The sequence below is a fragment of the Ursus arctos genome, unplaced genomic scaffold (assembly GCF_023065955.2).
Source record: "Ursus arctos isolate Adak ecotype North America unplaced genomic scaffold, UrsArc2.0 scaffold_3, whole genome shotgun sequence".
Classification (NCBI taxonomy): domain Eukaryota; kingdom Metazoa; phylum Chordata; class Mammalia; order Carnivora; family Ursidae; genus Ursus; species Ursus arctos.
Window position 1 is genome coordinate 90,592,355 of NW_026622985.1, and position 13,890 is coordinate 90,606,244.

Genomic DNA, 13,890 nt, shown 5'->3' on the forward strand with positions numbered 1-13,890 from the left:
ACCGGATTTTCCTGGCTTTTTGTATATTTAGTTGCTCCATTCCCTCCACCACACCTGTTCACTCCCTTACGAGGCAGCCCAGGGACAGAGAAGGGGCACAGGCATTCTATGGGAAGCATGCTGAGATTATATAGCGGAAATTCATGGAAACGAATAACACTAGACTCGCTAAAGATTAGAGTGCTTTTAGAGTAAAATTTGAAGTTGGTTAGAGGGATAAAATGGGAACAAGTTTCCAGAGGAGTGTTTGGAGGAAACCCTCAAGGGTCCATGCAACAGTACTCAACTTACCAGAAGAGGCTAGTAAGGATTCAAAAGACACAAACCCGCCATATCCCCAAGGATGCATCATATAAGGGAAATTAGACTTCACAGAGGTAAAAAACTGCCACGCAAATTCTTTAAGAGAACATCATAAACAATTACATGACCTGGAAAAATGAAACCGGCCACATCCTGTTACATGATTCTTTGTTGAAGCAGCGAGGGAGGAGGGCGTGGTCTCTGGCCGGGAGTAGATGAACAGCGTTGGCGGCAGAGACTAAATGCATCACAGCCCCGACGCTGTCATGAGCAACAGGATCCTCTGCTGTGTCGTCATTTGTCTCTTCAGAGTAGGTGAGTCCCAGGCACCTGTCACAGGCTTCCCGAGCTCCAAACACGGGATGTTTCTTCAAGATGGCGGCATCTGTCTCCTCTCCCCGGGCTCTGTCTTTATTTGACCACCTTTTTTTCCTGCCACAGGCCTCAAGGATGCTGTGGTCACACAGTTCCCAAGACATAGGGTCTTGGGGACGGGAAAGGAAATAACCCTACAGTGTTCACAGGATATGAGCTATGTTTCAATGTACTGGTATCGCCAAGACCCAGGATTTGGACTGCGGCTGATCTATTACTCAACTGGTATCCGCACCTTTGAAAAAGGAGATGTCCCTCAGGGCTATCGTGTCTCTCGAAATGAATTGCAATCTTTTCCCCTGACCCTGGAGTCTGCCAGCGCCAACCAGACATCTGTGTACCTCTGTGCCAGCAGTGAGCCACAGCGGAGCACAGCCATATCCTCTCTGCACAAGAAAGGGGCAAACCAAGGAGTCAGGGGACCCCGCCCTCAAGATTCCTGACCCAAATGAGGAGAAGTTGTCTCACAAGATGGCACTGAAACCCTGCCTTGACTGTAACATTCCTTACTTTTTTCCCATTCTTGTCCGTCCTAGACATCTTTCCTGGCGTCATCCAAGTCTTTGCCCCTGGCTGATACTGCACTAGACTAGAAAGCATTAACCCAAAGTGACTATTTCCTAAGGCAAACTTCAGTTCTCAGATACAGATGTGGTGAAATTTTTGATACAACTGAATTCTGATCAAGTAAAGAAAAAACCCGTCAGATTTACAAAGATCCTTCAAAGATTCTACAATGGCGTCTCGATGACTAATGGAGTCGTACGGGCAAATCAGAGGGTAGTGGGGCTTCCTCCGATGTGGAATCCTGAGCATGAGTAACAGAGGATGCAGAGGATCAAGCCAGTTTCAGACAACTCATGGACTCAGGATTACCGAAAAGGGGGGAAAAGTTAGTGGAGGGGAGGGGGGTGGGTAATAAGAGACATGAAATGTGTTTGCACATAGGGATTGTCAGGGAGCAGAAACTCACCTGGGTAGATGCAGGTGTAATTTTTAAAATGAAAACCTGTGGTGTTGAGTAGACAGATCAGAGATGCAACAGGGTCACTGTGTCGTTCCCCAAAGGAAACTGTTGGGTGATAACCAACTGTATTTGTCTTCTGTTGCCGCGTAACAAATAGTGCAAATATGCAGATTACAAGGACCCCGATTTATCCTCCCACAGTTCTGTGTTTTGGAAGACCAGGATGGTTGGCTTGGGTTGGCTTGGGTTCTCTGCTCAAAGTTTGCTAGGATCATGGTGTCATCTGGCTGCATTTTCTTCTGGAGCCCACTCCTCTCCTGACTCAGTCTTATTATTGGCAGAACTCAGTTACTTGTGGTGGTAGTCATGAGGGCCCTGTTTCCTTGTTGGTGGTCACTGGGGGTTGTCTGTAGTTCCTTCCAGTCTCGCTTTGGTCCCCTCCATCTTCAAGGACAGAAATGCACATCAAATCCTTCTGATGCTTTGGAAAGCTCTGTAACCTCCTCTTTTGCTTCCAGCTGGAGAAAACTGTGCCTTGAAGGCCTCGTGTGATTGGATTAGGATAGGCTTATCTGGGCAATATCCCTTCTGCCAAATAATGGAACACAATCACAGGAGAGAGATTTCATTATATTTACAGGTACCACCTACACTCAAAGGAGAGGGGACTCATACACGGGCAAGCGTCACTGCTTGTTGTTCTTAGAATTCTGTCTACCACATCAAAGGGGAACAAATGCCAAGAATATGAGGACAAGAAATTCAAAGAGCATGCAATTAAATGCACTGAATTAGAATTCCAAACTACTTGAGAGATGTTTCTGAGTCCTGGCCACACAATAGATGAAGTTTTCTTCCTACTGTTTTATCAAGGACACAGTATGAAAGTAGAGTGGTGTGGCCTTTGGTAAAGGGAGCAAACGGAAGTTATACGAGGGAAAGGTAAGGAGGAAAGATCTAGCTCCTACTGGAAGGACACCAAAGCCTCAGGATAAGGAACCAAATTGTTTTCGTCCCTGGGTTGAGAAAAGGGATGAGAGATGAGACCAGGGAAAGGGATGGGGTAAAGATTGAGAGAACTTTTTGGAAAAGAATAAAATTGGTTGGCAGAGGGAACACGATCTATAATGAGCTTCATTCCTATGAATTTTGAGGTAACCTACCATAGAAATAGCTTATCAGTTGATTGATTATTTGGGGAGGTAGCATAATCCTTTGACATTCCAATGGGCTTCCAGAAAACAACAAATATCAGGATCTAGTTAACAGGACATTATCTAGTATGATTTTAGTCTTGTTGTCAGCAAATTTGTGAAAGTTTCCTGGAGAAATTGAGGGATCTTCTGGATACAGACAGGGCCTCGGGTGGCAAACTGTCTCATGAATTGACCTACCCTTCCAAGATTAGACAACAGAGCTCTTGTCAGCATAGCCTAAGTATTAATGAGTTAAGCAGGACTGAATTGCCACCTGCTGCCATAGCTGGAGAGAGTGATAACTAGAAGAGGAGGAAAAACATATCTTCTTGGAGAGAAAAGGTACTCTCTAGGATGGCATCAGTCTTGTCTTTCTCTACAAGCTGGCTGCTGTCCACTATCCTGAGATGGGGAGTGCAAGAATCCCACTTTGTAATTCATGAGTTCTAGATCTGTCCTTTCCATCCTGATTCCTCATTTGAACTTAAGTCCATTCAGGACACCCCTCCCTGGAGTTGAAACACAACATGTCATCTTTGCCTTCCAAGCTACCCTCTGGTTTCCTGAGCTGATGAATTCAAGTATGAGCCATTTACTTGCACGAGATTGAAGTTGTGCTTTGTTTCTCTTCCTCCTTGGCCCTGGACATCCAACCTGTATTCAAGACATTTGATTGCTAACGCCTACATAACTTTTCTCTTCATCCATTCTCTCAATGCCACTACTGTCCTGTTTATGCTCTTATCGGCTCTGCAGGTCAATTTAGTAGCCTCTTTATCCACATCTCGGGCTCCAGCCTCCCCCATCTAATGCAGTGTCAGCATCCAGTACCAAGTGCAGTCTCCTTGATTGCAAAACTCTGGCCATGTCCCTCCCCTCCCCTGCATCTTTCACGGGCTCTCTGTGGTCTAACAGATATAAAATCTAAACTTACTATCATGGAAAGAAACTTACAATGATTCCTTTAATATTTTGAAAAGAAGGAAATTAAATCCCTTACCAAAAAGATATCTTTGTATTAGAATGTCCAGTTCTCATTAGAGTCTAGGATAATGACAAAGAGGTCTTTATTTTTCCTTCTTGAGTTACGGATCCCTTTCTGCATTAGGTCCATCACAGCTGGGCATTGGGGAAGACATACCCATGTGCTGTGAGTAGCTGGAATGGGTTAGTGCTTCCAAATCTTCAGGCCTTCTCATGGAAGGAGAAAAACAAATGACCTGACCGAATCCAGCCTGATTGACACATGAGATAATTACCCCTGTCTCCATGTTTGCCAGCTCTTAAAGCATGTGTATACTACGCTGACAAGTTCTCTTTTTCCTTCAATCTACCAAATCTTTTCCTAGTTCCCAAACTTGATACAGACCAGCAGAGCCCTGCATATGGTAGTGGGTTTGGGAAGAGACATAAGTCAACCACCAGGATGGACGTGTGTGGCAATGGACAAAACTTCCTGCATATATAAGGTACAATGACAACCCTCTGAGACAAATCCAGCCACACCTTCTATCTCACGTTCTCACACTCTCTACTCCAGCAACATTGAACTCGAGCCATTTCTAAACACGCAGCACATATATTTCCCTCGAATGGCCCATCTGACAAACTCATTTTGCTCTTCAAAATATTGCTTAAAATAACAATATCTGAAATGTGCTGTTTTCCCAAGACTGTGGGCTCCTTCTTCGATACTCCCACCACACCTTGCGCAATTCTTCCTTTCTGCAGATGCCAAATTAAAATGATTACTGGGATGGCTATCTTCCCATTGGACTACTTTAAGAAGATAGGTGTTTCCATCATTCCTTCTCTAGAATCTTCCCCCGTGCATGGCACACAAGTTCAGTGAATGATCAATATTAAATATTATCAGCATGGAGACAGAGATGTTGTCTTTTATAGTTCCTGACTGTTCCCATGGTGTAAAGCAGCACCTGCCACATAATTGATATTCGTTATATGTCCACTGGGGATAGAATGGCTCAGCAATCTCTAAGATGACTGGGCCCTGGGCTTGCCTGCTCTCCTCCCCCTAAAAATTGTGTCTTAAGTTTAATCAGTTCCCAGACTTACCTTCCTTTTCTGGCAAAGGGTTCCTGATCGGCCAAATAATGCACCCCCAAAATGTTTATTTGCTAATCCTCAGCATCTGTGAATATATCGTCTTCCAACAGGGCAGAAGAGAATTACGTTTGTAGATGCAGTTAAATTTGCGAATCAGTTGACCTTGAGATGGGTGGTGAGAGTACTCTGGATTATCCAGGTGGGCCCAGTTAAACACACGGGCCCTTACAGATGATGTGGGAGGGATTCCACCTGCTGTGGCTGTCTTCAAAGACGGAAGAAGGTGGCCTCTAGGAGCTGGAAAAGGCAAAGAAACGGATTGTCTCCAGAGCCCCCAGCCCCACCACACCTTGATTCCAACCCAATGAGACTCATGTCAAACCTGTAACCTGCAGTAAGATAATAACCCGGGGTTGTTTTAAGCCGCTGAGTTTGTCAAACTGTGTTACAGCAGCAGTACAAAATGAACACAGACCCCGGCTTCCGAGCCCCTGAAAGAAGGCTGCCGCTGAAGAAAGCCACCGTGGGAGAAGCCGAAGAAGAGGCAAAGGGATAATAAGAGTCTGAATCAGATGATGCTGTTTCTAAAGGCAGATGCTGCCAGTTTCTGCTCTTGGCGCGCTCCATTTCTGCAAACACTCCTCTGCACAGGCTTAGGATCAGAATGTTCTGGCAGGATGTCCCTGCCAGCCTCAGAGGGCCTATTCTCTTGGAAAGAATCCTGCCTGTGGTCTGACCATCAGTGGCCGGGGCATGGCCACGGCCGCTGCTAAGGAGCTCAGAGCCAGCCAGGTGCTGCTGCTGGGGCCGGCAGGGAGCTTGAGACCCCGGACACAGGACGTTGCTTTCCAAATAGCAAGAAATTAGAATCTGTTTTTATTGTGAATATCAACAGAAGCCCACTCCCTTTGCAGCTTCCATCTCCCTGCAAGGTGACCACACACACACACACACACACACACACACACACTCAAGCATGGGGAGGGGAAAAGAGAGAGGGAGAGAGAGACAGAGAGAGAGAAAGGAGAAGAACGATCTCCCCTTGGCCCTTGAACGTTCCAGCAGTAACCAGACCCCCCAGTCCCTCTGAGCCAGCGTTTATCAACGCAGATGCACCCTCTGCACAAAAAGGGCAAACCCAAGGTAGGCAGAGCCTCTGCCCTCCCGAGCCCGAGCCCCACCCACATGAGGGCACAGACACCTGCCCTACCCAGTCGGTAGACTTTCCTTTGCTTTTTCCCAACGTAATTGCTTTCTTACCGCATCTTGCCATGGATTGTAGTCCTGGTGATTGCATGTTTTCTGTTACTGCTATCACAAGTTACCCCAAGCTCAAGTGGCTTAAAACAACACAAATCTATTATCTTACAGTTCTGGAGATGAGAAGTCCAATAGAGGTCCCGTCCAGCTAAAATCAGTGTATTGGCAGCACTATGTTTCTTTCTAAAGGCTCTAGGAGAGAATCAAATGCCCTTGCCTCGTGACCTCCTTCCTCCATCTTCACAACCAGCAAGATTTCATCTCCGCAGCCCTTGTTCCACACTCACGTCTCCTGCCAAACACAGCTGGGAAAGATTCCCTGCTTTTAAAGACCCGTGTGATTAGGGCCCTCTGGGTGGTTGAGCACCTGCCTTCAGCTCAGGTCATGATCCCAGGGTCCTGGGGTGGAGGAGTCCCGCATCAAGCTCCCTGCTCAGTGGGAAGCCTGCTCCTCCCTTTCCCTCTGCCCCTGCTTGCGTGTATGCTGTCGAATAAATAAATAAAATCTTAAAGGAAAAAAAGACCCATGTGATTAGACTGGGCTCCCCTAGCTCAAGGTCAGCTGGTTATTAACCTTAATTGTATCCGCCACCTTAACTCCCTTTTTAATGGAATCTAAACCTTCACAGTTGGTGGGGATTAAAATGACAGCATCTTTAAGAGCCCATTTTTCTGCCTATTGCAGGGGAATGCCACTAGAGGACAGTAACACATTCCTTATTATGAAGGTTCCATTTCCGATCACGATAAATGAGAAAATTTGATAAAATGGAGCACTGTATCACCAATTAAAAGAGAACTCAGTATACTAATCTCTCTCATGAGGTCTTTCAAAGGTTAATCATATAACAGAAAAATAGAGAGGGTAGAGCAACGTCCTCAGAACAGAAACAGTCTAAGCGTAAGTAAAACAGTGCGGTGAATATTCTATAGTCTACAACCGGGCTCAGGATTCCCCCATTGGAAGAATATTGCTGTGCACTGAAAGGAATAAACATGTTCTTCGACAGGGGTTTTTACGAAAGGGCTCCTCCGTGGGGTGGAAGCAGGCATGAATACTGTTGTCCGAAGACTATTGTCCGAGAAGAATGGATGGTAGATGCCACAGCTTTAGGAAGCAGTGCCTCTGAGGAGGGGGCTGAGAGCAGACACGGAGGCCGGCCTGGGAGAGACATGGACAGATGGACAGCACAGAACGAAACACATTACATTAAAGGACAAAAGACGGAGGGAGATGTTTTGGGGCTCCTGACCGTCTACAGGATTCTCTTTTCTTCCAGTCCCATTGTTAGGGACACAGAAGCCCACCCCACATTGGGGAAACCTTCCCAAACTCTGGAATGGGGTGGCCTTGGGAAGGAGAGATCAGAAGGAAGGTTCTAGGAGGGAAGGGTGGGACGGTTTAGCAACTGGCTCGTGATCTAAGGATCTCAGGGACATCGCTTTAGTGTCTCAGTTGATGTAGAGAAAGAAAGGGGAGACCAGAGCAGCCTCAGTCAGTGGGGTGGGGAGGACGGGAGCAGCCTGTGTCTGAGGAAAGTGAACCAGCTGCTGGGGGACAGGAATATAGAATCAGATGCCTCCTGAAGCTTGCGTTAATCTAACATGGAGAATGTTCGAGATAAACTGTAAAATCTTTGACTTGTAATTATCCACCTCTATGGTGTTGGAAGCCCCATGGAACCTGGGAAAATCCACTGGACAGGAGCGTAAATAGTGAGTGTAGCTTTGGGGAATGCAAGTAAACTGTGAAAGATGTCTAAAGATGAAATTTGGGGTGACAAGCTTTACTAAGTAATAAGGAAATTGTTGACTTGAGGAGGATTCTTGAGAATGAAAACTGCTTTCTTTCCCTGTCTCACCCATCCCACAGCTAGAATATGGAGGACTCCCGGGACAACAGAAAAACACCAAGGGCTGACGTGAAGCCAAGCCTGCTCCCCGCCATGCTTTTCCTGAAAGGAACCACAGCAGTAGTGACATATGAAGAGAGAACATGTCTCCTTAGAGCAGAGTTACTGTCCTGATAGCAAGCATGCCTCTCTCACTGGCCTGGAATGGGGACGGTTAGAGCTGAGCCTCCAGCAGGAAGGGGACTGCAAGCAAGAAAGCCATCTCTAAGGTTTGAGTGCTGCCCCAACACCAGGATGAGGGCCCACTTCTTGCCTGGAGAGGACAATGATTCGGCAAAATAAAGAAGGACTGGGTGAAGCCCTGGCTGTGGTTGGAAACAATGGGGGGGGGCAGTCTCTTCTCTCTCCTTCTCCCCCATCCCCCCCCAGAATACTCTGTCTCCACAAAGCACATAACAAAACAAAGATGTCCAAGATGGGAAATACCTGGGCGACCCCAGGGAAGTCACCTCGACGCAGGAAGGACACAGTGACCCAGAAAGGGGAACAATATGAGCAGCTGGAAGTCAGAAGAGACGCCCTGACACCCCAAGCCCCGTACAGAGTTCCCCAGGACTGGGAGCCACAGCCCAGCTGCCTCTCGGCACCCAGGGACATAACCACGGTGGCTCCGCATGTGGAGACCGCACGAAGAGGCCGAATGCCCACAGCAGACAAAGAAACCGTGCTGGACAGTAAAAAAGTGAGGTGATTGAAGTAAGGAGAAAGATGGGGCAAACACCAGGCTGGAGGAAAGCAGCTACTGGCCCCCACAACTACGGGTCATCTGCTAGCGAGGCAAGAGCCTACACCTAATATTTTGAACCGGCTACAGACCAATAAAATAACCCACACTGGGGAGCTGACTGAATTTGTACACATGAGCCTCTTGTAAAAGCTAGTGGCTGAAAAACATGTCGGGGGATACACAAGGAGAGGAATATACTTGGAACTCCTTCTGCAGAGTAGACGGGAGGACTTCTAAAGGGTAAAAGTGCTATCGTGACGAGCGTGTAAGTTTCATGTTCTCCCATTTCTAACTGATAAATCCATTATGCCAGCTTTCATCATAAGGCTTCAAAATACACAAATACCTGCCGAGCTGGACAAGAGTGTGCTGGGAAGACATTGTCCAGGGCACAGAAGGAGCAGCCTCTAGGAGAGCGAGGGAGTCGCTGGGGACCACCAGCCTTGCCAGCCCACAGCGGCCACTGCTGATTGCCTGCGTTTCTGCTCAGCCCCGTGAGGAAAGGGGAGTGGCTTCCCTCCTGAAAATGAGAGCCAAGCAGCTGCAGAGATGGAGACATTACGGAACCTACTAGAACCCAGCCCCCGGGGCTGGCAGACCCCCGTGTGCCGCTGCCATGGCTTTCGGGCTCCTGGGCTGCGTGGTGCTGTGTCTCCTGGGAGCAGGTGAGTTTCAGGACACGTGGGCAACTTGGCCGCAGCTCGCAGGTCTCAGCTCAAGTCCTTTTCCAGAGGCTGTGCCCTTCTTGTCTGTCTCTAGCTCTGTTTCCTTCCCTCACAGGCCCCTTGGAGGCCGGAGTGACCCAGACCCCAAGATACCTCATCACAAGGACCGGAAGGCAGTTGACGCTGCATTGTTCTCAGGATCTGAACCATGACGCTATGTACTGGTATCGACAAGACCCAGGGCTGGGTCCAAAGCTGATCTCCCTTTCAAGGAACGTTGATTTCACTGAAGATGGAGATGTCCCTGAAGGGTACACTGTCTCACGGAAAGAGAAGAAGAAATTCCCCCTGACCGTGAAGTCGGCAGGCACCAACCAGACCTCTCTGTACCTCTGTGCCAGCAGTGTATCCACAGCGCGGCTCAGCCAGCTGCTCTCTGCACAAAAAGGGCACCACAAGAGCGAGGAGTCTCCTTCCTGGGGGGCCCCACCCCAAGCAGGAGGAAAACTACCTCCACCATCAGTGCCCCTAGAAGCCCTTTCCTGACTTCCCAGCCCGGGGGCCTCTGAGCAAGGCAGCTCCCCGACAGTGTGCTGCTCTCACCGGACCTCCCATGACCGAGGTGCTTGTCCAAGTTGAGGCAGGACAAGCTGACTGTTAGGTCTAGTGGCAGGAGTAAGGGAAGCTTTCCCTAGGAAAGGAAGTTTATGCACATTGCAATCCTTTCTCCTTACTGGGCTTCATTGTTGCCCATACCGAACACCCCACTTTCAATCCAATCACTCAACAAAATTTTGTCCCATATCCCATGTCCTATTCCTGGAGGTTTGCACCCAGGGGAAGAGCGTGCTCTGAGTTCTTTATAAAATCTGACATCCCTCATCTCCTCATCTCGGCAAATGCTCCTGCCATCCAGCCAAATGGCCAAGCCAGGAAAGGAGGGATCATCCCCACCATCTCTCAGATAGTATCCTTCCACACCTAATCCATTACCCCCGCAACCTGTATATTTCTAGATGTTACATCCCTTGCCAATTTTATTAATGTTTCTAATGTCCCTGGCAACGCCATGGCCCAGCAAACGTCTCTCACCTGCATTCCTTCACCACCCCCCACTTCCAGTTTGCCGCCTGCCTCCATCCGCAAACCACTCTCTCGGGCTTGAAAGCCATCAGTGTCTTTCCTGAACCTCACTGAAGTCTCAACTATAAGCGTGAGGCTTCATAAGCCTCTCCATGATGTGGTCTTTGCGCCCCTATCTACCTTCTTAACACGAACGTCCTCTTCCCTTCAGTTACCACAACCAAGAGACATATTCCACCTCTCACGGGTCCCCACGTAGGTCGTCTGCTGACTCCCTGCCGAGTGTTCACTGATAACGTTCACTCTCCCTAGAGCACCCTTCCTCTCCTAACTTCCTGCGCCCCTGACGGATCATTCTTCTGGATACGAATTCAGAGGCCTTTTCCTCGGGGTGCCTGGGTAGTGCAGTCATTAAGCGTCTGCCTTCGGCTCAGGGCGTGATCCTGGCGTTATGGGATCGAGCCCCACATCAGGCTCCTCCGCTAGGAGCCTGCTTCTTCCTCTCCCACTCCCCCTGCTTGTGTTCCCTCTCTCCCTGGCTGTTTCTTTCTGTCAAATAAATAAATAAAATCTTTAAAAAAAAAAAAAAAAGAAGTCTTTTCCTCCAGGAAGGTTTCCTTGAATCCCTGGCTGGGTCCTTTCCTCTGCCGTGTGATCTTACGACAGCCTGAATTTCTATCCTTATGGCCAGCAACACGCTCAACTGTTCCCTGTTTAGCATGTAGGCTAATAAATATTAAAGTTAAAGAGAATGAGGATCATGCCTCTGTTGTTGACTTTTTTATCTCCATACTTACGAGAGCACCTGGAGGCAGTAGTGGTAAATGAACAGGTGAATCCGTCTTCTCTCCGATTCTCTTTCCAACACCCCTCTGATTAGTTCAGGAAGAGGGTCCCCTGCAAAGTCCTCTCCTACACATAGTTTGGGGAGATTCCTGGGTTTTCCATATGTGTCTAGAAGCAAGACAGATCATGTGCTGTAGTAGAGATTTATTCTTCGACTCCAGCCCCTCGTCTACTCCGTGCTGGTGAGGGGGTAGCCTCGCTGGGTACCGCTGTATCCATGGGATCCTTTTCTCTTTTGATGGGCCCTAAACTACCTGCCAGCCACTGCTGATGCTTCTGCTCCGTACCATGTCGTTCACCGAGCAACGTAACACCGCACACGCTATTGTTCCTGCCAGCGGGCTCCAACGTCCCTCCCAGGGCGAGTTTCCCGCAGAGTGGCGTCTCTATCAATGAAGCACAGAAGGAAAAGTCTTGCTCAAGGTTTTCCTTCTCCTTCTTTGTACTGGAAGGGCAAAACTACAGTTCTGTGTCTCGATCCCCAATATCTTACAGAGTCTTAACCACAGAGGCTCATCCCATTACATACATTCCTCACCAACCACTAACATAGTAATTATATCCTGGAGTAAGGGAATGGAGAGAACCTCATCCCGAATGCAAACTCCAGCAAAAACCCAGCCAAGCTCAGAATCCACTCATCCCTCCAAGAGCTATGGCTGTATTACTGGGTCGGTCCACCTTGCTGGCCCCTTGCCCTCACTTCAGGATGAGCTCCCTCCGGGAGGTTACACACAGGGACTTCCAATGGCCCAATCTCTCCTTTTTGGAAGACTTGCCCAGGCATTTTTTTTTTTTTTTAAGATTTTATTTATTTATGTGACAGAGAGACAGCCAGCGAGAGAGGGAACACAGCAGGGGGAGTGGGAGAGGAAGAAGCAGGCTCACAGCGGAAGAGCCTGATGTGGGACTCGATCCCGGATCGCCAGGATCACGCCCTGAGCCGAAGGCAGACGCTTTTAACGACTGCGCCACCCAGGCGCCCCTGCCCAGGCATTTCTGACCTACAAAAATTGTTGCTTCTCTGGTCTAACCTGAGTTTCCATTACACCTTTTATCACATCCTCAATATAAATAGAATTCTGTTAATTAAATCAGAGATGGAAGTGGAGATTGTAAGACCAGACGCCGTTCCCTGTGAAATGGAGCTACCATCTAATGACTCATTCTTATTTCCTGGAAGTCATTTCAAGTGACCCCTTATCGCATGGGAGCCCATGGGACAATGATGTAGACAGGCACCTACCCACATACCTAGTCCTCTGTCATAGGACCTAGAGATCAGAGCTAGGAGGCCCTGATTCTTAACTTGGACCTGCCTTAGGCACCAGGTTACCCTGCTTGTTACCCTTGTTTCCTAGGACCAGCAGAGCTCTGATTCTGCACCGTTCCTTAGATGCATGAGACCTCAGTCTACTTTACGGAATCTACTTCTTTTTTTTTTTTTTTTAAGATTTTTTAAATTTATTTGACAGAAATAGAGACAGCCAGCAAGGGAGGGAACACAAGCAGGGGGAGTGGGAGAGGAAGAAGCAGGCTCATAGCGGAGGAGCCTGATGTGGGGCTTGATCCCATAACGCCGGGATCATGCCCTGAGCCGAAGGCAGACACTCAACCGCTGTGCCACCCAGGCGCCCCTACGGAATCTACTTCTAATAACTCACACCTCAATCAGTCTCACTCATGCTACAGAAATACCTACAAGATTCAGGGGCACCTGGGTAGCTAAATCAGTTAAACATCTGCCTTCGGCTCAGGTCATGATCCCAGGGTCCTGGGATCGAGTAGCGCATCGAGCACCCTGCTCAGCGGGGAGCCTGCTCCTCCCTCTCCCTCTGCCACTCCCCCTGCTTGTTATTTCTCTCTCTCTCTCTCTCTCAAATAAATAAATAAAATCTTAAAAAATATATATCTACAAGATTTAGTGAATTTTCAGATTTGGAACACTAGTCACAGTTTTTTTAAAAAACATTAGCTTTCGGTTCACTCATTGTCAATGTCATCAGTAGACTACTCTTTCTATGCTCTTCCCTTAAAAGTGGGCTCACCAGGTATTATTTCACTAACACCAGAGCTAACACGGACACCCCACCACGAACTCACCTGTCGTGACACCCTCCTTGGGATAGGTGGTTCTTGGGCACAGGTAGAATGTCCTTGAACCTGCTTTGCCAGACCGCAATGTTAAGCCTTTCTCGTGGTTATACACTGGCGGCCCTCCGAAGCTCTCTCGCTTGAGATACCACCTCTGTTTATCCACAGTGTCCATGGATATCAGCGTCACTGAAATCCCAGTGTCAGAAAAAAAGGGTGACTCCGTGATGTGACCAGAATATGTACCATGACCCGTCTGTGCTGATTCAGACAAGAGCCAGGAATGAGGCTCCGATTCATCTTTTACTGATGCCAAGAATACCAACAGATGGGAAGTCCCTAAGAGATTTGCTGTGTGTTTAAATAAGACTGAGCATTTCTCCCAGCCTTCAGA

General features: G+C 48.1%; 2 gene segments (V, D, J or C); both read left to right on the forward strand.

The window, feature by feature from the left end:
- Positions 1-13,890, forward strand: part of LOC113267076 (T cell receptor beta constant 1-like) — a 111,255-nt gene that overhangs the window by 61,079 nt on the left and 36,286 nt on the right.
- LOC130542072 (T cell receptor beta variable 27-like) lies at positions 9,376-10,026 on the forward strand. The segment is given in 2 exon segments: positions 9,376-9,473; positions 9,589-10,026. Coding segments are annotated over 2 exon segments (480 nt in total).